The following is a 23,507-nucleotide window of genomic DNA, read 5'->3' as shown; positions in this document are numbered from 1 at the left end:
ATTTCTGCAATGTGTCTATAGTTGAGAGTAGCTTCATCTGGAAGAATCCGACGAAGAACTCTCCACCAAAAAACTATCACTTTTGGGATAAGATTCAATTTCCACAAGGCTTTCCACATCTGTTGTTCATCATTTGAGGTACCGGTAGCCGTCCCTTCATCTAGAGCCAAACGCTCGTTCCGAGTCACAAGAGCACGGTACACCAACTTCACAGTGTAGTTGCCTGATCATTCGAATGCCCAAGCAAGATAGTCATCACCTCCCCCTTGCCGAATGGGAATATTAAGAATGGCCTCAACATCCGGGGCAATGAAAGTCTCCCTGACCACCTCATGCTTCCAAGACCAGTTTGATGTATCAATGAGGTCTGCCACCCTTTGGATAGCAGTGTTTTGTGGTCTTGAGATAGGCGACATAGATATAGTACCTGGAATCCATTTATCGGTCCAGACATCGATAGTGTTGCCATCTCCGACACGGGAGATCAAGCCGCATCGAAGGGCTTCTCTTCCTGCTATAATAGCTTTCCAAGTGGCCGAGGCCGACTTAGGTAAGGCAGCATGCATAAAATCCATTTCAGGAAAATACCGTCCCTTCAATACTCTTGCACAAAGGGAATTAGGGTTCGTCAGAAAACGCCATCCATGCTTCCCCAACATGGCAAGATTGAACATATGTGGGTCTCTGAAACCCATCCCGCCTTTGCACTTGGGCGTTGCAAGCTCCTTCCAAGACACCCAATGCATTGATCTTTTGTCAAGAGAACTACTCCAAAAATATTTGGCCATAGGATACGTCAAACTCTTACAAACTTTCTTTGTTAACAGAAAAGTACTCATTGGGTAGGTCGGGATTGCTTGAACCACTGATTTCAACAAAGTCTCGCGGCCTGCACAAGCAAGTAATTTTTCCGACCATCCCTGCATTCTAGCCCGGGCTCTCTCACTGATGTGATCAAAGGTCCCACTCGTGATCCGACCCACAGCAGTATGGAGACCCAAATATTTCTCATTAAACGCCTCAACCTAGATGTTCAAGGTTGTCTTCAAAAGTTGCCTCGGATCTGTGGGAGTATTTGAACCGAAATATATAGCACTTTTTTCCCCTATTGATGCACTGACCCGAGGCGTCCCCATAAATCCTCAAGATGTCATTTAACCGGAGTGCGCTTGGGTTGCTTCCATTGATGAAGATGAGACTATCATCTGCAAAAAGCAAATGGGTTACCCACCGTGATCTATAGCTCACCCGTAGTCCCCTATCAATGGTTCCACCATCGTAGTATTTCAACAATGAGGAAAAACCTTCGGCACACAGCAAAAATAGATATGGTGATACTGGATCTCCTTGCCGAAAGCCTCTGGTAGGTGTAAAATAAGGAAGTAGTTCCCCATTGATTCGTACTGAAAACCGGACAGAGGAAACAGACTTCATTATCAGCCTAACGAAGCCCATACTGAAACCCAACCGTGACAATATTGCCTCGAGGTAATGCCACTCGACACGGTCGTAAGCTTTCATCATATCAAGCTTAACCGCACAAGAGAAGTTCTTTCCCTTCTTCCTTCTTTTCATCGTATGAATACTTTCATAAGAAACAAGTACATTGTCTGTGATGAGGCGTCCGGGAACGAAAGCACTTTGCTCCTCACTAATAATTAAGTCCATCAAGCTTCGTAACCGGTTCGTTATAGCCTTGGCTGCAATCTTGTAAAGCACCGGGCACAAGGCAATAGGACGATATTGCGTGATCGATTGGGGGTGACATACCTTTGGTATGAGTGTTATAGACGTGTCATTCAGTCATGTCGGTAATTCCCCTCCATTAAGGAAATCCAAAACTGCCAAGGTCACCTCGTTGCCTAGCAAATCCCAGTGACGCTGGTAAAACCCTGCAGTAAATCCGTCCACACCAGGAGCTTTTGAAGGCGCCATCTGAAACAGCGCCACCTTGACCTCTTCTCCCGTGTAGGGTTTATTCAAATCATCATTCATGGCCTGGGTGACTCTCTCCGGTACATGCGATAATGGATAACTAGAGTCTCCCCAACCCTGGGAGCGATACAAATTCTGATAAAAAGTTTGCACCTCTTCCTTGTCCTCGCTTTCAGTAGCACAAGTAGAGCCATCGGCACGTCTCAGTCCCGATATTCTATTCATTCGTTTGCGTTGGGCTGCTTGAGCTTGAAAGTAGGAAGTATTTCGGTCTCCATCCCGGAGCCATGGAACACGGGAACGTTGTCGAAGCCAGATTTCTTCCTGATGCAATGCCTCCTTTAGCTTCTTAACAACAATTTTCTCCTCCTCGGGACCAGTACCAATAGACCGGCAACGGAGGCGATCCAATCTCTTCTGTAACTGCCTGACAGAACGCGTTAGACTGCCAAACTCCTTGGAGCCCCAGGGTTCTAGCGTTGCCTGCAAGGTACTCAGCGCGGACGCTACACCTCGGAGCCCTGGCGTATGTTGTATGCCCCGCCAGGTATCACAAACCAAGCGGTCATAATCTGCATGAGTCTGCCAGACGTTCTCGTATCTGAATTGCTTCTGTTTCCGTGTTGACGCTGGCAGGCTCTCCTTAATCTCGGCAAACACGAAACAATGGTCAGACTCTACCGAGGGGATATGCCTGACACGTATATGCTGAAAGAGCTGCCTGAAAGCTTCATTAGCAAACGCGCGATCTAATCTGGCCTTGACATTTGCTTTGTAGTCAGATTTTCACCAAAACCCGGCTATTAATTTTTAGGACCAAGATATTTTTAAAACTATCATTAAAAAAAATAGCTCAGTATGTTAAAGAATCAAATGTATATTAAAAGATCACTGCATATTAAGAAAAGGTTTATCTATAGTTAGTAAAGTTTATCAAATATTCAAAAATGTTCTATATCAAAAAAATATTCATCTTATATTAACAAATCATTTGAAAAATGTTCATTGTATACTAAAAATAGTTCAATGCGTATATGTAAAAGCTTTACCGTATATTATAAAAATATTTATCATGTATTATAAAAATTATAATAAAGAAAATGTGAAAAAGGAAAAAATAGGAGAAAAAACCAAATCTAAAAAGAGAAAAAGACTTAAAAAATTTAAATAAAAAAAGCACACAGAGGTAAAAAGGAGAAAATGCCAATTTATAGTGAACAAACAAAAAAAAACAATGCCGGGAACCCAGCATGCTGGCCGTCCCACCTCCATCGATAGCGGCGAAACCACCCCTCACTCAGTGAAGCCTCGTCTATTTGCCGCATGCCAACAAATAAGATCTACCCTAAACATACTTTTTTCGAGAAAAGTCTCGACCTATTTCTCTTCAATGATGACAGTACAACAAACACTGAAAACAAAATTTACAAAGACGACTACAAGCACTGAAGCGAGTAGAACGCGCACCGGTATCATCGCCCCTTTGTCGCCGGAGTCAGGCAAAACTTATTATAGTAAACAGCCAAAAAAGTTGTCGGACTAAGGCCTCATAGGAACAATGTACCAAACACAGCAAGCGCTGTCGATGAAGGGAAGCATAGGTCGAAAGCATTCAACTTGAAGACACAAGACCGTAGAAGAACGAAGACTAGATCCGAGCATATCCATTAAAGACAACCACCAATCAAATCATGTGACATACCTCCACACGTTCCCTGACGATGCAAAACGCGCCATCGAGGCGGAGGCTAGGCGGGGAGAACATTATTCCAACTCCAGGAAGCTGTCGTTGTCTCGCCTTCCTAAACAGGACACAAACCCCAACAAAACTCGAAGAAATATCTAATAAAAAAGCCCTTCCGTCGGCAAGGCTGAGATCCACCATGCCCCATGGCCCTAAGGCCACAAAATATGAGGCGGATTGACGGCACCACCTCCGAAAGGCAAAAATCCTAGTCGACAAAGGGGTAAATCGAGCTTCTTGATGTTATTCTAAACATACACACTTGACATGCAAGTCAAATGGACCTTCGAGACTTCAGTATTTTAACTAGGCCGAGGTATAAGATTTAGACTGCTACAAAATATTATACTAAAGGTTGTGGCTATCGATTCAGATTTAACTAAGTCTTGATCAAGTTACATAGCATGTAAGAGAGAAAATAAAAAAACTGAAAACAAAATGTTACGCAGATCAAATGTAAGATTTGACAAATTAATATAGTATCGACTGAGACTTAATTAATTGAGACTTAGCAAGACTGCATATTAAATCAGCTAACCATACTTTTGTCAAAAAATTCTTAATAACAAATAAAACGACACTACTAGTAGCTAGTACATCAACTAATTTGAGATTGTGAAAAATAGTGGACGTACAGATCACTAATCTAATGAATTCCTGTGCTAATTAATTGCTAGCTCCGGCAATTTCCACGGCCTTGTGGCCGCCTTCTTCCACCCTGGCGGCGGCCGCCTCGGCCGCGAGCACCTTGGCAGTGTCATAGGAGGCGTGGAGGCCGACGAAGAAGTAGTACACGAGCAACGCCACCGTCCATATCGCGAACCTCATGAAAGACTTTGCGTCGATGGATCCGAGCAGGAAGATGTTGATGAAGATGGATGCCGACGGCAGCCACGGCACCAGCGGCACCCCCCACATCTTTGGCACCCTCGCCTTTGGCACCCCGAGGTGCAGGTAAAGCGTCGCGGCGAACCACGCCGGCACGGTCACCACGTATGCCGCCCACCCGCCGTCCACCGCCAGGCCCCAGTACACCGCTGTGCCGACGGAGGCGGCGAGGATCACGGCGATGCACGAGACGAGCTTGTTACGGTTGGCGGTGGTGGTTTCGCCGGAGGCGTAGTAGCGGTGGACGAGCAGCGCGACGGCGACGAGCATGAAAATGAAGAGCGTGGAGATGGAGAGGAGGTTGGAGAGGATGCCGAGGTCGGTGAAGAACGCGATGATGGCCGTGGCGGTGAGCATTGTGACCGTGGCGCGCACCGGCGTTCCCCAGCGCGGCGACACGACGGCGAGGCACGGTGGCGCCATGTGCGTCCGCGCGATGTGGGTGAGGTACCTGGCCTGGCCCACGGCGCTCACGAGCAGCACGGTGGTCATCCCCTTGAGCGCGCCGAAGGCCACGATGTACTTGGCCCAGTCCATGCCGACGGCGCTGAAGGCGACGGAGAAGGGCGCGTCGGGGTCGATGTCCCGGTACGGCTGCATGAGGCAGAGCGTGACGGCGAGCACGCAGTAGACGACGGTGGTGAGCGCCATCGCGCCGACGAGCCCCACGGGGATGTCCTTGGCCGGGTTCTTGGTCTCCTCGGCCATGGTGCTGACGGCGTCGAAGCCGATGTAGGCGAAGAAGAGCACCGCCGACGCGGCGAAGATGCCGCGGGCGCCGTAGGGCGCGAAGTCGGCGGTGAAGTTGGAGAGCTTGGCCTTGGAGAGGCCGGCGCCGATGATGAAGATGATGACGGCGAAGTGGACGATGGAGAGGATGTAGTTGAAGCGGGAGGAGCCCTTGGTGCTGAGCACGGCGAAGAGGCAGATGAGCGTGATGACGACGACGGCGATGGGGTCGAGGCGGTTGTAGTCTTCGGCGAGCGAGGTGGCGTGGATGCGGAAGTCGTTGGGGTGGTGGTTGAGCAGCGTGGCGAAGTAGGACGTCCACGAGCGCGCCACCGCCGCGCCGCCGATGCAGTACTCGAGCAGGATGTTGCCGGCGGCGATGAAGGCCATGAAGTCGCCCAGCTCCACCCGCAGGTACGCGAATGAACCGCCTGCATGCATGCATGCACATACCATGCGATTAATATACGCAGTAAAAATCCTTCTTTTAATGCTACACTAACTTTAACTGGAAAAAATAACGACAGTGACGATCTAAAAATGTGTTGAGCACAACAGACTTGTAACCAACTTCCTCAAATTTCTCTCCTGCTGAAACAATGAGGGTGTAACGGTTCATCACCACTTTTTCGCAACAACAAAAAATGGTTCATCGCCACTAATCCAGTATAAGATTGCACGGAAAATGAAGATCTAGGTTGAACCTTAGATTTGCATGTAAGTTAAGGTGATTAATCAATGCATGGAGTTAGTTTCTACTCATCCATGCATGCATGGAGTCAATGGAAGTAGGAACGTAGGATACGATCTAGCCCTAGATCAGACATGTGATTCACCAGCGACTGGGATCTCGATGGCGAACTCGGTGTAGCAGAACACGGAGAGCATGGCCGAGATGCCGGAGACGGCGTAGGACAGCACGACGGCGGGCCCGGCGGCCTCCTTGGCCTCCTGTCCCGTGAGCACGAAGATGCCGGCCCCGATGACGGCGCCGACGCCGAACCACGCGAGGTCCCACCAGTTGAGCTCCCGGCGCATGTCGGCGCCGCTGCGGCCGCGCACGGCGTGCACCTCGACGTCGACGGCGGAGCGCGCCGTGAGCCGGTCCCTGAGCCGCGGCCCCGTCTCCAGCAGCGCGCGCCCGTACGCGCCCCAGCTCGCGAACGACTCCTCCGGGAAGACGCCGCCGCCGCAGCACCCGGGCCGGCGCATGCCGACGTCCGTCGCCTCGCCGGGCGCCATGGCTGGTGGCAGTACGCGCGCGCGCGAGCTGGCGGGTCGCACGCACGCACGGCCGGACGCGCGGGTATCTCGGGTTGGAAAATGAATCTGTGACCGATGGGATCGTGCGTGCGTATATGTAGGAGAGCCGGCGACCGGAGGGAATCCGGTGAGTTCGTTTGCGTTGAGTGGAATCAGGCGAGTTGGTTACGTCAACAACCTCACCGGAGATGCTGCAGTACGTACGCGGCTGTGGAAATGTCGTCGATCGTGCTGGGCCGGGCCCGTTTGCGACAAGGAAGGAGTTGAAAGGCCGCGTGGCTGCCATTTGCACTGGGCCTGTCGAGAGGACGATGGACCCTTTATATTTAGCTGCAAATCATGTCTGGGAGTCCTTCAGCTCTGATGCCCTGCAGCCTGTCAAGTTCTGAATTTCATTGCTCTGCAACATAATCACAGGTTAGTTTTAGCCTTGAGAACTTGAAATATCAAGGAAAACATTTTGAGCTTTGAGAATCTACTTCTCCACTCTTACCCCGAGGATTCGTGTCTGATCCAATGGTCAGCCTAGCAAGAAAAAACTGATGAAGCAGAAATCATTGATAGCAAGGACAGGAGACAGCTCTAGTCCAGCAGACTCAGCTCAGCAAGATAGCTACCCAGGAACTCCACTACTCCAGTAACAAGCTGGAGCGCCGCAACAAAGCATGCAAGAATAACTTCAGGCATCGACACACAGGAGCAATGGAGGAAGAATAAATTAAATTGGTCCAATATGACGAATTTAAAGGATTGGTAGTCACCTTTTTGTCTTCTGGGTCAGATCTTGTAAACCACCTGAAATTAGTCAGACAAAGGGAAAATACACAATGATTCAGTTAGACACAGATTCAAAACATTGCTTTACACATCACAGAATTGGCACATGATGCAATATGAGACCACCAAGCAGCAGTTTTTCTACCAAAAACAAAGCTGTAGTTGATTGTTCAGTTAGTTGCTACCAAACCATCTCTGTCAATCATACAAAAGCTAGTAGACTCCTGAAGTACCAATTACCAAACTATATAGACTCCTAAACTCTTAAAGTACCAATTACCAAACCATATGTTCACCTGTATCCTCTGCGATGAGCAGACCATGACAAAGCTTCGTCTGCTCCAAAAGGCAGAGCAACAGGGGTGCATTTTAGGTGGTGCTACTGTTGGAGATGCAGTACCACACAATTTACTTGCATCGAATAGTGCAATATGGCAACGAAAAAATACTGGTCCATTTATTTATCTTACTTTTGAGTTCAAAATATGGTACAAAGAATTTTCCTAGCAGCGTGTCATAAGCTCCTTTCAGAAGGAAAAAAGAATGGTTTCTCATGAGCAAGCCGGTATTCAGGCTAGTAATGATTCTTGAATTGAGAGCAAAACACAAAGCAGAACATATAACAAGGACCGAATTAGTCCAAAGAAGCAAGAAAAAATCACAATGTATCAGCAAAGAGTACGAGCTTTATCTCAACGCTTGCTAGTGTAGAGCAGGAGAAAGAGATAAAGCTACAACTATATGAATTTAAAAGTTTTAATTTCAAAAAGTAGGAGACCTAGCATTTCACTTATCAGACATAGATAGAAAAATGTATAAAAGTAGCTCACAAGACACAAAAGGGGTTGGCAATACAATTGTTAGTATCAATGCAATCCACCTATAAACAAGGGGAAATGTTTTGCATTTCCTAAAGATATTGTCTTTTACTAATTATTTGCTTTTATGTTTTAAAACAAAAACACACAATAAACATTACAACAATATAAATGGTCATGGTGGGCCCTCCTCCTTTTATCCGGGCTTGGGACCGGCTCTGCATAGCATAGGCAGAGTTACCCACCCACCCTCCAACGGGAGCAAGGCAATCCTTGCTTTTGATGGGGAGCAAAATTTGCTTTCGAAAACAAGCAAGGATTGCCTTGCCCCTTAAGTAGCGTTAAGAAGCAAGGATTTCCCCTTGTATAGGATTTTTTTTAACCAAATGAGCAAGGCAATCATTGCTTTTGATAGAGAGCAAAATTTGCTTTCCAAAACAAGCAAGGATTGCCTTGCCCCTTAAATAGCATTAAGTAGCAAGGATTTCCCCCTTGCATATGCCTCTTTTTTTTTACCAAATGGGCAAGGCAATCCTTGCTTTTGATGGAGAGCAAAATTTGCTTACCAAAACAAGCAAGGATTGCCTTGCCCCTTAAGTAGCATTAAGCAGCAAGGATGTCCCTCTTGCATACGCCCATTTTTTTTACCAAATGAGCAAGGCAATCATTGCTTTGATGGAGAGCAAAATTTGCTTTCCACCATTAGCAAGAATTGACATGCCCCCTTAAGTAGCCTCAAGCAGTAAGGATTTCCTTGGCCTCCTCCATTAGCAAGGATCACCTTACCCTTTGCTTTGCTTTAAATTTGTTCGATTGAGCAAAGACTGTCTTTAATTTTAGGAGCAAAATATGCTCTTCCACCTAGCAAAAAATACTTTGCCTCTTGCATAGCCTTATCTTTGGCCAAGTGAACAAGGCAACCATTGTTTTTGATGAGGAACACAATTTGCTCTCCTCCACGGGCAAGGATTGTCTTGCCTTTGACTAGCCTTAAGTGATCAAAGATTTACTTATTATGAGAAAAACGAGCAAAATCCTCTCGCTCTTGTGGAGGGATCAATTCTCCACAAGCGAGGATATGCATAGCCATACTTTGAGCAAAGTGAGTTCTCGGGGAGTCAAGCCTCGAGAGTAAGGATAGCCATTTGCACAGCCAAATTTTTGTGCAATGTGCACAAACTTGCGTACGTGAGAAATCAACCCTTCACGACAAAGATTTTCTGCAATTAAATTTGCATTTGTTATTACCAGTAGTAAGAAGTTGAGCTAGAATGAAAAAGATTTTCATAAATGTGAAGCTGCGCGTACAAATCAAACTTATGAACTCGATGGCGAAAAATAAGAAAAGAAAATCATTGACTCGCTGAGCTAGAATGTGCTCGTTTTGCCATAATCATGATCCAGGAACTAAATGGGTTCATCAAACACTTACCACCGCGCACTGTCCGTGAAGAGGGATAGGACGGAAGCTGGCGCACGTGCGGAACGCAATGCCGGCGTCCGGATCTAGCATTCCAACTCCCCCTGTGGCGAATCCAGGAGGAGTGAGGGCTAGATGCGGAGAGACATGAAAGCTTAAGCTCGGGGGAGAAAGCACGCAGTGGGAGACGATGAAGCTGGGTGGAGCGGACGTCGAGGGCCAGCCCACCAATCAGCACTGCCGCCGGCCGGCCGGTTGATGTGGGGAGCGTTCTATCGGTGGCGGATCAGAGGTGGGTGGGAGCGATTCATCTTCATTCCCTCTCAAGTGCTAACTAACCAATTTAATTTAATTAATTTAGTTGCGATCAAGTACCTCATGCTTAAAGAGCCTTATGTCCTTTGCTATGTAGTCGTTGGGAAAAGGCAAAAACCAATCTGCTACATGCTTATATCATCGTGAAAACTCTGGATGTTTTTCTAATGATTTTATACACCTGATATTTCTATGGGCATCTCCAACCAACACTGACCTCAAAATGAATGCACTATTTGTTTGGTCCGAATCATTCCATGAAAAATAGTGGAGGAGGCGATCATCTAATGCTGCCCGCATCCACTTAAAAACAAATTTGAACAAGCCGAATGAATTTCATCAAACACAGTGAAATTCATTAAAGTTCAGATATAATTTACATAAAGATGATATTTGTCCGTTCAATTAAAAACTAAAAAAAGGCTAGACTAACTTGTAGCGGGCGTGGGCCGGAGCTCAAGGGGTGCATGCATGCATGCAGTGGCTGGGCCGGGTTGCGAGTTCGATGCAACGATGGGCTCAGGCGGTCTTTGGATCAATTCGGCGCCAAATTAGCAAACTCAAGACCCAGCTAGTTGCAGCAAAAACACAGGCAATGGAGACGGGGTGCTCACTGGAGACCCGCGCCATTGAGGAAAAGCTGCGCGAGATCTATGCCAGGGAAGAGCTGTTCTATCGACAGCGATCGCGCGTGGACTAGCTTAAGGCGGGAGATCAAAATACCAAATATTTCTAGAACAGGGCCACACATAGAAAATGGAAAAACACTGTCAGGGCGTTGCGTCGTGATGACGGATCTCGGTGTACAGTTGATGAGTATATGAGGGAATTGGCTGCGTCATTTTATGAGCGCCTGTTCACATCCGATGGGTCGGCAGGAGCTAATGTGCTTTTACAAAATATTGTGCCTTTGGTCACGGCGGAGATGAATCAAGGCTTGATGGCAGCTTTCTCAGATGATGAAGTAGAGCGAGCGTTATTCCAAATGGGGCCTACAAAGGCGCCCGGTCCAGATGGACTTCCAGCTCTTTTCTACCAAAGACACCGGTCTTTGGTTAAGGATGATGTGTGCAGGGGGGTGAAAGACTTTCTGATGGGTGCATCAACGCCAAACGGTTTTAATGATACAGTCATTGTCATGATTCCCAAAGTCAACTCACCGGAGCTGCTTTCTCAGTTAAGACCGATTAGCCTGTGCAATGTGCTTTACAAGATAGCAACAAAGATGCTGGCAAACAGGTTAAAGAGCTTGCTCCCCTTGTTGATTTCAGAACAATAAAGTGCTTTTGTTCCGGGGCATTTGATCACAGATAATGTAATCGTGGCATATGAGTGTGTGCATGCCATTCGGAACAGAAAGAGGAAGAAACCTTTGTGTGCGGTTAAACTAGACATGATGAAGGCCTACGATAGGGTCGAGTGGATCTTCCTTGAATAGGTACTGAACCGGGTGGGTTTTGATCCTCGATGGATTGCTATGATCATGTGATGTGTGACATCGGTGAGGTTTTCTGTGCGGCTTAATGGTGGTTTATCTAGGGGCTTCATCCCTCCCCATGGACTCAGGCAGGGTGATCCTTTATCGCCCTACCTGTTCTTGTTCTGTGTGGAGGGTTTTTCGGCACTCCTTAAGAGAGTGCAAGAGGAGAATTGTATCAAAGGAGTTTCTTTTGGGAGCACTAGCCCCAATGTTACTCACTTACTGTTCGCCGATGACAGTATTGTTTTCCTTGAGGGATCATCAGATAACATGATGGCGCTGAAGGAAATCCTTAGGCAGTATGAGGAGGCCTCGGGGCAGCGGATAAATTTGCAGAAATTGTCTATTTTCTTCGACAAGGGCACTCAAGATGGAGTGAAAGGTCAATTGCAAAATATTTTGGGTGTTCATAATGAGGCACTGGGTGAGCGATACTTGGGTCTCCCCACACTGGTTGGGAGATCAAAAGATGGTACATTTAGATATGTAACGGAGTGCTCAAAGGGTAAGGTCAATGGATTGAAAGGCCAGGGTTTATCAAAGGCCGCGAGGGAGGTACTTGTCAAATCTGTACTCCAAGCCACACCAACTTATACTATGAGTTGCTTTCACCTCACAAAGAAAATGTGTCGGAACCTGACTTCTATCTCGTCAAAATTCTGGTGGGGGGCAACAAATGGTGATAAGATGGTGCATTGGATCTCTTGGGAGAAGATGTGCGATGCCAAGCGGGATGGAGGCCTAGGGTTTCAAGACCTAGAAGCTTTCAACCAAGCTCTCTTGGCTAAACAGGCATGGAGGATTCTGCAGTGCCCAATGTCATTGTGTGCTCGAGTTCTCAAGGCAAGATACTTCTCGGATACGACGATTATGTCAGCCACTTGCCCATCGGGAGGATCGTTCACTTTTCAGAGTATACTTCATCGGCGCAATCTGTTGAGAGAGGGCCTTGTGTGGCAAGTTGGCGATGTAACTAGGATCAATATACACCACGACAATTGGATTCTGAGAAGCGGAAGCATGCGGCCACTAGGAGCTGTTTTGTACAGGGGGTTACCAAGGTGGCCGATCTCTTGGTGAGTGCTGGCGATGCATGGGACAACAATAGAATTGATGACATGTTCTCTCCGGTTGATGCTTCAGACATTAGGCAGATTGCGGTAGGAGGGCCAGCGATGGAGGATTGTCTTGCATGGAATTACACGAAGAATGGGGTTCATGGTGCGCTCGGCTTACCATCTGAGGATGACCATGAACAAGTTGAAAACCGGACGGCCGAAATCAGCAAGCAGTCAATAAACATCAAGGGTACCTCGGCCTATGGGATACTGGCGCACCAAATAAAGCCAAGATTCATATGTGGAGAGTTATTAGGAATGGTTTAGCTGTTGGTGCGGAGTTGCTGTGTTGAAGGATCAAACCAGGAGTGTTCTGTGTCGTCTGTGGACGGGAGGAGACTATCATGCATAGATTCTGGTCTTGCCAACATTCAGTACACTTTTGGAACCAGTTACGGTCGGAAAAGGGAGTCACGATGGCAGCCCCATCGAGTTTCACAGGCTCCCAGAGCAAACTGGCTAATTGGTTGCTCGGATGGTTCGCTAAGGCTCAGGCGGATGAGCGGGAGGCGATGATCCACACAGTCTATGCCCTATGGCTAGCACGGAATGAGACAAGGAATGGTAAGAGAATTGATGAACCACATGAAATAATAGAGATGGTTTGCTCTTTTATGAGAGAATGGCGGGAGGTTCATGAGAAGCCGGTCCAGGCGGCCAAACCCACCGTACTGCAGTGATGGACGACGCCGGAGGAGGGGTGGGTCAAGGCGAACACTAACGGCGTGACATCAATGTTTGGAGGCAAGAGTGGAGGAGGAGTGGTGCTTCGAGACTATAACGATGCTTTTCTCGCAGGAGCATGTCACTTCTTCCCTCATGTCGATGAGGCCGAGGCTGCCGAGCTTAAAGCATGCAAGAGAGCTTTTTTGGTGGCTATGGAGATCAACATTGAAAGAATTCACCTTGATCTGAACAGCCAAGCTCTAGTGCAAATGATCAATAGGCCCGAGAGGAACTTGGCTGCGTTTGGATCTTGGGTGAAGGAGATCAAGACTATGCTTTGAACCTTTGAGGATTTCCGTGTTTCGTGGGTAAGGCATTCTGCAAATGTTGCCGTGCATAAGCTAGCTAAAGTAGGAGTAGGAGAAGAACTTTGTAAGATGTGGCTTGGATCACCTCCAGATTGCATTCTGGGCATGATCGCAGACGAGATTGCAAACTTTCTTTTGAGTTAATAATAGCGGCGACATTTACCCTAAAAAAAATTGTAGCGGACAGTGACCTCGTAGGCGTGGCTGCTTTGGCTGGCCGCACCGTCGTCGTCATCGCTGTCCTTCTAGCGGCGGAAGGGCACGGGGGTGCGGAGCGCCGCCGTGGCCAATGCCGACCCCGGTCGTGGTGCACTGGCATCGGCATTGCCCCTGCCGACGGCGTCGAAGGTGTCGCTTAGCAACCACTCCTTGTCGATCTTGTCAAGCTCCCCATTAAGGCGGCAGCGGTGCCACGCGGCCATCTCCACAGTGGTGACTGGCCGGTTGCGAGCCGAGGCTCCGCCAGGTTGGGGTCCCCATGGACCCACGCCAGCGCCTCGTCCGACTTGGCGAATGCAGAGCGGCGCGTCGTGTTGCGCCGCCCTGTCCTCGATCGACACGGTGGCCCGCGTCGACAAGGATCCGCCACCGCTACGACCACTGAGGTAGTGGATGAGGCGCCCGCGTGCCTTCACGATAGCCGATGACACCTCCTCCTTGTATACCTTGTCACGCCAGGCGCGACGCGGCTGCGATGCCGACCCATTGACCGGGGTGTGACAGATGTGCGGCGACGAGAACATCTCCTCCTTCACGTGACACTTAATTTGGACGCCCTGGTGACGCCGGCTCCGCCTTAGCCCAACGGAGAGGCGGCGACGTTCACTCTTGCTTGATGCGGTAGCACGGCGGTGAGGGCGGCTCGTCATTCACGTGTGCTCGCAAACGGCGAGGGCGATGCTGGACCACAGTCCCAGAGCGACCGCTCCATCATGAGCTCGATCTGCAGTAGGAACTTTTCGTCCATGGTCCCGGCCTTCGAGTGGAGGCGCGATAGATGTGGCGGCGTTTAGCCCTCCTCATCACAGCTGACAATCTCCTCCTTGTCGGTGGAGACGACATCCTTTGAGGAAGAGGGCCTCGGAGAGCAACGGTGGCAGTGCCAGACCTAGAGGGAAATTCGGAGCCGTCGCCGCCGGCGCGGAGAACCATGACTTGGGCATGGTGGTCAGAGAGGCGCTTGGAGCGAGTAGGCGGCTGGGAGCCGACTGGAAGAGTTTAGAGATGCGATGTGGATGACGCCAGCGCATGGCGGCCAGCCGAAGGGACGGGAAGCTGACTTCAACTCGACGCAGCAAGCAGAGTAGACCTCTCGGTCGCCACGCCTGCATTGAAGCGACGCCATGCGCTCGCCTGATCGCGTCGCTTTGACCGACATCAGTGCAACGGGGTCACGTCCATTCTGGAGCGATGCTAGCCGGCATGAATGTGCGGCAACCTCTTCGCGCGGAGAGAGATTTTCTGGTGGGTGGGACCAGCATGTCGGAAGCATGCATGGAAGCGGTCCGGACGCCAGCAATGCCCCTGGTTTGCCTCTAGTTTGCGAGAAAACAGACGTCTGGACTGGTCCACAGACTGATTGGGTACCACATTGGGTGGCAAATCATGTCGTGACTACTCGGTCCATACAGTTGCGGGCAGTTTAGGGGTCCGCGTTGGAGATGCCCCAAATCACCAAGAAATCAAGTTGTGTGAAATCTTTGCAATGGCGGGATTACTCCTTTCATGAAGGGCTTGAGTGGCTTCTATATTTATATCATTTTAAAAATTTATAATTCTTCCTTTTTACTAGGAATTTATAATTATTCTTTTTTACTAGGCACAATTTTAACCAATCAAGGTTTAACTAGCTAAAACTATCAAGCCACACTATTTTCACTGAAAAACTTTTCTATTTTAAACTCTATGATAGTTTCTCAACACCTTTTGGCAAGAGAGGGATATAACTACCGGTGGAGCCAAATGTGACGATAGATGGCCACCAAACAATGTTGGTGAGGATAGTTGATTTTTTTATCATCCCCGCACCTCCTTTCCCTGGCGACACGAGGGAAACCTAACCCTCCTCCTTCCTGCATTGGCGCAGTTGGAAACAACGAATTCGTGTTGGCTTCGGGGATGGTGGCGGTTGGGCGGTTCCTCGTGCGGTGCGGCGGATGTCATCTAGGTGGTGTGGCTTTGGCAGTCATGCATGACGCGGCTCCCTCAGCGTGTGGGTGTCTGGCCTTGGTCTCTCCCCTTCCCTCTCTCCCTCGAGCTGCTACACCCCTGTGTGACTGGTTCCTTCGTTCCTAGTGTCTCACCCACCGTCGACACCCTATGTGTTGCCTCTTCCACCTCGGGCGCTCTGGTTGACGTGAGGGTTAGGGATCTAGGGTCTAGCATTGTTTCGGTCTCATATCGACAGTTCTGGAAGGGGTTCTTCCCTTAGCTAGCCATGGAAGGTGACTTACAGGCAATGGGGCGTGGAAGGAGCAGCCTTCCTGCTCATGCATGCATGTGGCACCTTCCTTGCCCTAGTCGGGTGACGTGGAAGGACACGGACCCCCCCGGCCACCCCCACCATGCGGCTTGCCCCAAACCCTAAAGGGGGGGCGCACCACTAATGGGCATTTAGGTTCCATGTGTATGCCACCCCTTGGGCTAGCCAAGGGCCAACCCCCTTGGTATATTTTGGAAGTTCCTGAAACCTTCTGGAATCTTCCGATACATTCCAAAGAATTAGTGATGCTCCCAAGAACACTAGTACGTCGTCACCTTGATCAAGGAGAATATGGCATTGATCTTCATCATCGTCCTCCACATCCTCAACATCAATCCCTTCATCCATCGCTTCATAATACCAAACTGTAGTGTGGATTCACACGTGTGTTTATTTAATCATTCATCATTTATTGCCATGAATACCTTGATGATGCTTGTTGTCTCTATGTCCAGTAAACCACCTGGTTCTCGTGGATATGGAGGAACCCTAGTATGTTTATGATCTGAACACTGACAAGATACATGATTCTTTTTTTTTGTTAATTATTATTCATGATGTCGTGTGAAGTCGACCTCACAACATTTGCCTTTATGGTCGGATTTTACTATCTGAGGGAAGCAAAGATGATGAGGTATTGCGGTGACAAAACCTACTGATAATCCAAGTGAAAGGAATTTTCATAGCACTTTCTAAAGATGGAGGTGGTAAGTATGGTGTGCTGAACCCACATGGAGCTAAATGTATGAGTAGTATTCTCCCAGGTCCTATCTTCCACTAATACAATCCTACGTCCACTAAGTGTTTGCTTTACCTAAAAAATAGAACTACAAGTACTTAGAGTTTATAAAAGGATAGATTTGCAAGATAACAAAGATCTTATAAATAAAAGTTAGTTGTTCTTTAAGTAAAAGTACAATAAAATAAAGATAGCGAGTGCGAAAAAGCGGTGGTATGTGTTGCGAAATTGTCCCTAGGCAATTGGCTAAATTACTAGACCGATCGTCATCATTGTAGTTTTATACGTGGGAGATCCCTCTGCTAGCGTACTATCCATACTTGGAATCATACATACATATGATTGGAACTATTAGCAAGCGTCCGTGAATACTAAAAAGTTCATTAAGGTAAACCCAACCATAACATTAAGATATATTGGTCTTCCTTCATCCCATATGCATCGATTCCTATGTCGTGGAGAGTATTCACTCCAACTGCCGCATGCATACTGCTACCTCTTGAGCTTGCGTTGGTTTTTCCCTTGAAGAGGAAAGGGTGATGCAACAAAGTAGAGTAAGTATTTCCCTCAGTTTTTGACAACCAAGGTATCAATCCAGTAGGAGACAACGCGCAAGCCACCGAATACCTGCACAAACAAACACCAACTTGCACCCAACGTGATAAAGGGGTTGTCAATCCCTTCACGGTTATTTGCAACGTGAGATCTGATAGAGATGGATAAACGGTAAAGTAATATTTTTTGTATTTTTGGTTTATGGAACGGAAAGTAAAAGATTGCAAAGAAAGTAAATAGGAAACTGAAAATTGTAGATCGGAAACTTATATGATGGAAAATAGACTCAGGGGCCATAGGTTTCACTAGCACTACAAAAAAAGACACATCCGTGACATTTTGGGCGGAACGAATTTTTTTCCTGTCATGCTTATGACACTTCTATGATGATAATTGTGACAAAACCCGGTATCATCATAGATGTGGTGAGCTCCTACTTCTATGACAAAAAATCATGAAAGAAAATGGGCTTTTCGTCCTGGGCGGGCCGAAGATGCAGCTGCATGACATTCTTTGGGCCGTCCATGACGGAAAAAACCGTGGTAGAAGCGAGGGCGAGGAAAATATCGCGGAGTTTCCGGTTACGGTGGGTGGTCGGGGGCCGAGTGATGCGCGTTTCTCTCGTACACGTACGCGCATGGGTGCGAGGCGTTGGGCTCTGACTGAACCCGAGCGAGGCGTTCGCCTACTGAACCCGAGCAATTGCACTGTAGGCTACGCGTTACTGAACCCGAGCGATCGGTCGATCTGGCTGTTAACTGAACCTGATCGAGCGATTCCTTCGCTACTGCTGCTAACTGAAGCCGATCGAACCTGATGCCTCTTGATGAACAGTGAGCGTTGTTGGAGGGTTGAATGAACAGTTCCCGGTGGGGGGTTGGATGAACAGGACCCCGTGGTAGTAGAGGCCGTTGCCGCTGGATGAATAGGACCCCGATTGAGCCGGTTGGGGGTGGATGAACAGGACCCCGTGGAGGGCTGGTTGAATAGTAGCCGGTGGAGGGCTATATGAACAGTAGCCCATGGAGGGGTGGTTGAACAGGACCCCATGGAGAGGGCTGGTTGAACAGTAGCCGGTGGAGGAGCGGTGGAGGCTGGATGAACAGGAGCCCGTGGATGAACAGTCGGAGGTGGAGGCTGGAGGAGGTCGACGGTGGATGAACAATAGCCCGTGGAGGCTGGAGGAGGTCGACGGTGGAGATGAACAGTAGCCCGTGGAGTCCCATTTTGCGGTATGCCACACCCCTCCCGATGAACAAGACCCCCGTTTCGATCGTAGCGCTCCAACACAAGTCCGTTTCCTCCGTTTTGCGGTAAGCCACACCCCTCCCGATCAACAGGACCCCGTTATGACCGTAGGAGGTCAAAGAGAAGTCCGTTTCCTCCGTTTTGCGGTATCCCAGACCCCTCCCGATGAATAGGATCCCATTTCGACCGTGGCCGGTAGAACAGAAGGCCGTTTCCTCCATTCTGCGGTACGCCAGGCCTCGTTTCGATCGGCTGTTTCGGTGCCTCCTGAGTTTAGGTCCGGACCCCCAATGCGGCTAGCATTGTGGACCAACAAGGGTCTAGACTGGGTGTCAACTGACGAAGTAATGATGCTGCAAAAGTGCATCAAGAATATAATTGAAAAGGGCACCGGCCTCACCGGCGTGATCCAGGTGATGCTATTCTGCCGGATCCTTCCCTGCCAGCGTCGACCTCTCCATATGTGGGAGTTCAATCCGGAAGGACTGCGGGCCCTGCAGTGATTCTTTGGCACGACGCACAGAGAGATCTGGAAGCTGCTCTTCAAGGCCCAGAAGTTGTGTCCGGAGATGACCGACGACATCGGCCTCGACTGCGATCATCCAACCACCCAGGTAAGTATTCAATTTCCGAACATAACTCAGTTCACAAATCAAAGGGGTATGCTTGAAACTTTCATCCTGTAATCAGGGCTGGACAAACAAAGCGGAGCAGATCAAGTGTCAGGCTCCGCTGCCCGAGAACCCAGCTGATCCTCTGCTAACGAGGATGCTAGTTCCGGCGCCGTACCAGGCGTCGGAGAAGAAGGCCAAGAAGAAGGGCAAGGAGGCCAAAAGTGGCCTCCGCCGTAATGGTACTTCAGATGCTATGTCCGAAGAGACCGAGGCTCACTCCTCCCATGAAGGAGATGAAGACGAGGAGGAGGAGGAGGAAGAAGAAAGCAATTCTCCCCCTAAGGGGAGGAAGAAGAAAAGGGCGGTCTCCGTAGACCCAGAGGCGGAGGCGTCCAAGAGGGGGAAAATATCCCTCTCGGACGGCTTGGATTCGGATGCCGAAGCCATCCCCGGGTGGCGCCCCAGGTCGAAGCCCCTTGCCGCATCATAAGTATCCGAGGATGCTTTACATATGTCCAGTCTTTATGATTGTAGTCTAACACATTGTATGGTGTAGTCCGGCCTGCGATCTCCCCCAACAATCATCATCGGAAGGGAATTCTCTGGAGCCGGGGATGATGGAGAGCGAGACGCCTCCATGAGCCTCCCCGCCAACCGCCACGGACGACATCGAAGCGTTGTCCTGAAGGGCCTCTCCGGGCCACGGAGAGGTGCGGGAGGCCGCCAAGACGGCGCCTGAGGGTAATGCCTCGGCTGCCGAGAACATGGGGGGGGCACAATCCCCATGGAGACTGACGGCGGGGGCCCTAACTAGTCTGGCCCCCAGCCAAACACCATTCCCGAAACCCAAGTGACTCTGGAACCGAATGAGCGACCCCCTTCAAGGGAGGGGGGAATGCCAACTCCAGCGGCGACCTCCACTAATCCGGAGGCGCCGAACACACTGATGGAGGCACTTCAATGTGCTTCCATCATGGAGGAGCACCGCACCGTGATGGGTGTGGTGGTTGAGAAGGTTCAGTCCGCCAAGAGCGGGCTGAACGAAGCCTTCACTAGCTTGCTAACAGGCTTTGAGCTATGCGGCGTAATATTCTTGGCCGCTTTTCATATGACAAAAATATGCCTGTATATAGATAGTAGCCCCTGAGACTCTGTTCGGTTCTTGGAAAAGGGCCGAACAGAGGATCAAATATTCGCCAGAGATAACATATTGTCTATTTTTATAAACAGGCTTCACTGTTAGCGGCGACCGCCCAGGCCGCTGAAGTATCCGAGCTCAAGCGGAAGCTAAAGCTGGCTGATGATGAGATCAACCGTATTAACAAGCGGTCCGATGAGGCGCAAGGTATGTTTTAAAAGATCCCTTACAAGCCTAAATTGAAATGCAAACTCAGAGTTTAAGCCCATGTGCTGCTATGTGTATGATTGTAGGCAGCACGACCGAGGTCGAGGCCCTCAAGAGTGCCCTTGACGAAGCCAAGGAGGAGGCGAAGGCGAGCAAAGCGGCCGCAGACAAAGCGGCTGCGGATTTAAAGTCCGAACAGGTCGCCCGCCGCCAGTGTGAGGAGAGGGTGACCGAGGTAGAGCAAGAGCTCAAGGACGCCGCCAGCAAGTGCGAGTCCTTGGAGGAGCAGAGTAAGGCCCAGGCAGCCGAACTCGCCAAGGCCCTCCAGGAGGCCAAGGAGGTGCGGACCGAGTCCCGGGCGGCTCGCGAGGAGATCAAGCAAGCCGAACAAATAGCTGTTGGTAAGCCTTTTCTTTTACAGAGTATATTTGGTGGTCGGAGATATGTTTTGCTAAATCGACTATGGAGTGCTTCAGACGCCATTGCGGATCTCCCAAGGAGTGCTGCCGACGCCGCACAACATTTTTGGGCCCAAGAAGGGAACACGACGGAGAAGCTCTTCTGGTCGCAGTACCTGGCGCTGGAGCGGCCAGCGCTGCTAAACAACCAGATGATGTAGCTGGCGGAGCTACATAGGATGTCTGGTTTGGCCATGAAGGACATCATAGTCCGGCTATGGCCAGCCGAACCCATTCCTAGCAGTTACTTCGGCATGGCCAAGCGGCTCGGCGACGCCTTGCCCCGAGTTGAGGCTGTGAAGCGCTCGGCGTGCATAGAGGGTGCGCGGATGGCCTTTGCCCGTGTCAAGATGCGGTGGGCGAAGATGAAGGCCGCCGACGTGGCAGTTGAGGGTCCGCCCGAAGGCAAGGGTTACCGCAAGCCGGAGCGATACTTCGATGACGTCTTGGAGGGTGCCCATTTGATAGAGGGTCAATGCTCGAAGGATATTATGTTTGAATGAACGTATCGGGGCTGACCAGGCATTGTGCCATGAACTGAAGCTTTGTAATATATTTGTGCCTTTTATCTTAAAGTATTTTTCCTCCTGTGCGGCCGTTTTATCCCTGAGAGTTTACCAGTCGTATGCTTCAGCCCCCACGTAGATACTACGGGGGTGTTCGGAATAGCACATGACCACACTTGACCCAACGTCTTGGTCCGTAAAGGAGGTGTCAGCGCGGCGAACCAGGCAATCGGACAATGTGGCTTTATCACTCTCACTTAGCCATAGGAGTTTGACAATGGGACTGCGAGATAGCCCCTGGTGCGTATGCGGCTATCCGAACTTGGATGCCTTATGCGCGTGACTGGAAGAGAGCCAGTCCTTCGTGTAATACAGAAAAAATCGCTAGAGATTTAGTAAGTCGCCGAATTGCTGACCAGCTCTCGCCGCATCATGACAGTCAGTTTTCGGCTTTCTCTACTGAGGTGCTTGACCGGGCGAACCAGAAACACAATCGCAGTAGTTCTCCCTTTACTACCTTAGCCAAACAAACGGAATGTAAGGTAGTAACCACAGGAGCCGGGCAACCCAACTATTGACCATAGACATGATTCGGAGCTGATGCATATAATGCAGTATTCGGGACGCCGAAGTCTACTCTGAGAGTGTTCGGACTTTCTGTTTTCGAAAATATATATGGCTGAATAGAGCCCCTGGCGATTTTAAATCATGCCGAGATGTGTCTGTCAATCTGACGTAAAGAGGGGAATACAGATTATCAGGTAAACCAATACCGAATAAGGTTGTACAAAACTGTTTCCATTATAGTCTGACTGATACGTCAAAACATGCTCTTACAGGGAATGCCACAATCATCAAGGCTATTTTACATGCCAAGAATTTGAGAACAAGGGAAAAGCTCCATACAGGTCCTAAAAAAGGTGGTCTTGAAGATCCTTTGGACACCCTGCCGCACATCTACGCCGCTTTTCACCTTTGGTTTAGGATCCTTTAAGAGGATCAACAATCGAGTATATAGAAGGGGCTTGGTAAGGGGCCCTTTGTACCACCGACAAGCGATTTGGGTTTTAAAGAACCTGAAATATGAGAGAAAAGAGAAAAAGAAGAAGGAGATTAAGGTCTGAATATGGTCGAGCCATATTGTGGACTTTGTCCTTAATGTGCCTCCGTCCCTGCCCATGGTATTTTTAGTGCGTAGTTATGTATGCGCGGTACGTATGCCGCGATTAGGTGGAGGTTTTGACGGATGCTGAATTGCTAATCAAGTCCTGGATGAACCAAACTGTCATTTTGAGGGGTAGATCGGACTCGTTTCACAGTGTCCGGGGGTTTGATGGCCGCAGAAGTATTCGGCTTGATAAGGCCACCCTATACCTCGGCTGCGAGGGCCGCGGTATGCTCCTCAGTACAGAGGGAGTGCTCCATGTTTCCATTAACTGTTATGACGCCGCGTGGTTCGGGCATCTTAAGCTTTAGATAAGCGTAGTGCAGGACTGCATCGAAACATGCGAAAGCGGTTCGTCCGAGCAGTGCATGATAGCCACTGCGGAAGGGAGCAATGTCGAAGATCAAGTCTTTGCTTTGGAAATTATCCGGTGAGCCGAAGACTACTTCCAATGTGATTGAGCCCGTGCAGCGGGCCTCTACACCCGGTATTACTCCTTTAAAGGTAGTATTATTAGGCTAGATTCTTGACGGGTCAATACCCATTTTGCGGATCGTGTCTTGATAAATCAAGTTAACACTGCTGCCGCTGTCCATAAGGACTCGGGTCAGATGGAATCCGTCGATGATTGGATCAAGGACCAAGGCTGCCGAACCTCCATGACGGATACTGGTTGGGTGATCCTTACGATCGAAGGTGATCGGACAGGCCGACCAGGGGTTGAATTTTGGGGCGACCAGCTCTACGGCGTAGACGTCTCTAAGCAAGCGCTTGCGCTCCCTCTTGGGGATATGTGTAACATATATCATATTCACTATTATTACCCCAGGGGGAAATTTCTTCTGTCCCCCTGTGTTTGGTGGGCGAGGCTCTT

General features: G+C 49.3%; 1 protein-coding gene across 1 annotated transcript; it reads right to left on the bottom strand.

Annotated features, from left to right (window-relative positions):
* Positions 1 to 4,345: 4,345 nt before the first annotated feature.
* Positions 4,346 to 6,334, bottom strand: LOC109738034 (cationic amino acid transporter 1-like). Its single transcript, XM_073498602.1, has 3 exons — positions 6,133 to 6,334; positions 5,510 to 5,727; positions 4,346 to 5,386 (listed from the first exon to the last, which is right to left on the bottom strand). The coding sequence occupies exons 1-3, from the start codon at positions 6,332 to 6,334 to the stop codon at positions 4,346 to 4,348; spliced, it is 1,461 nt and encodes a 486-aa protein (XP_073354703.1).
* Positions 6,335 to 23,507: the final 17,173 nt, after the last annotated feature.

Source organism: Aegilops tauschii, chromosome 5 (genome assembly GCF_002575655.3).
Source record: "Aegilops tauschii subsp. strangulata cultivar AL8/78 chromosome 5, Aet v6.0, whole genome shotgun sequence".
Taxonomy (NCBI): Eukaryota; Viridiplantae; Streptophyta; class Magnoliopsida; order Poales; family Poaceae; genus Aegilops; species Aegilops tauschii.
The sequence above is the reverse complement of the archived record's forward strand: the minus strand, read 5'-3'. Positions and strand labels throughout refer to the sequence as shown.

Coding starts and splice junctions, on each gene's coding strand:
- LOC109738034 (XM_073498602.1), bottom strand. CDS start 6,334: ATGCGCCGGGAGCTCAACTGGTGGGACCTCGCGTGGTTCGGCGTCGGC. Junction 5,728..6,132: donor CATCGAGATCCCAGTCGCTG/GTGAATCACATG, acceptor GCATGCATGCAG/GCGGTTCATTCGCGTACCTG. Junction 5,387..5,509: donor TCGACCCCATCGCCGTCGTC/GTCATCACGCTC, acceptor GGCCTCTCCAAG/GCCAAGCTCTCCAACTTCAC.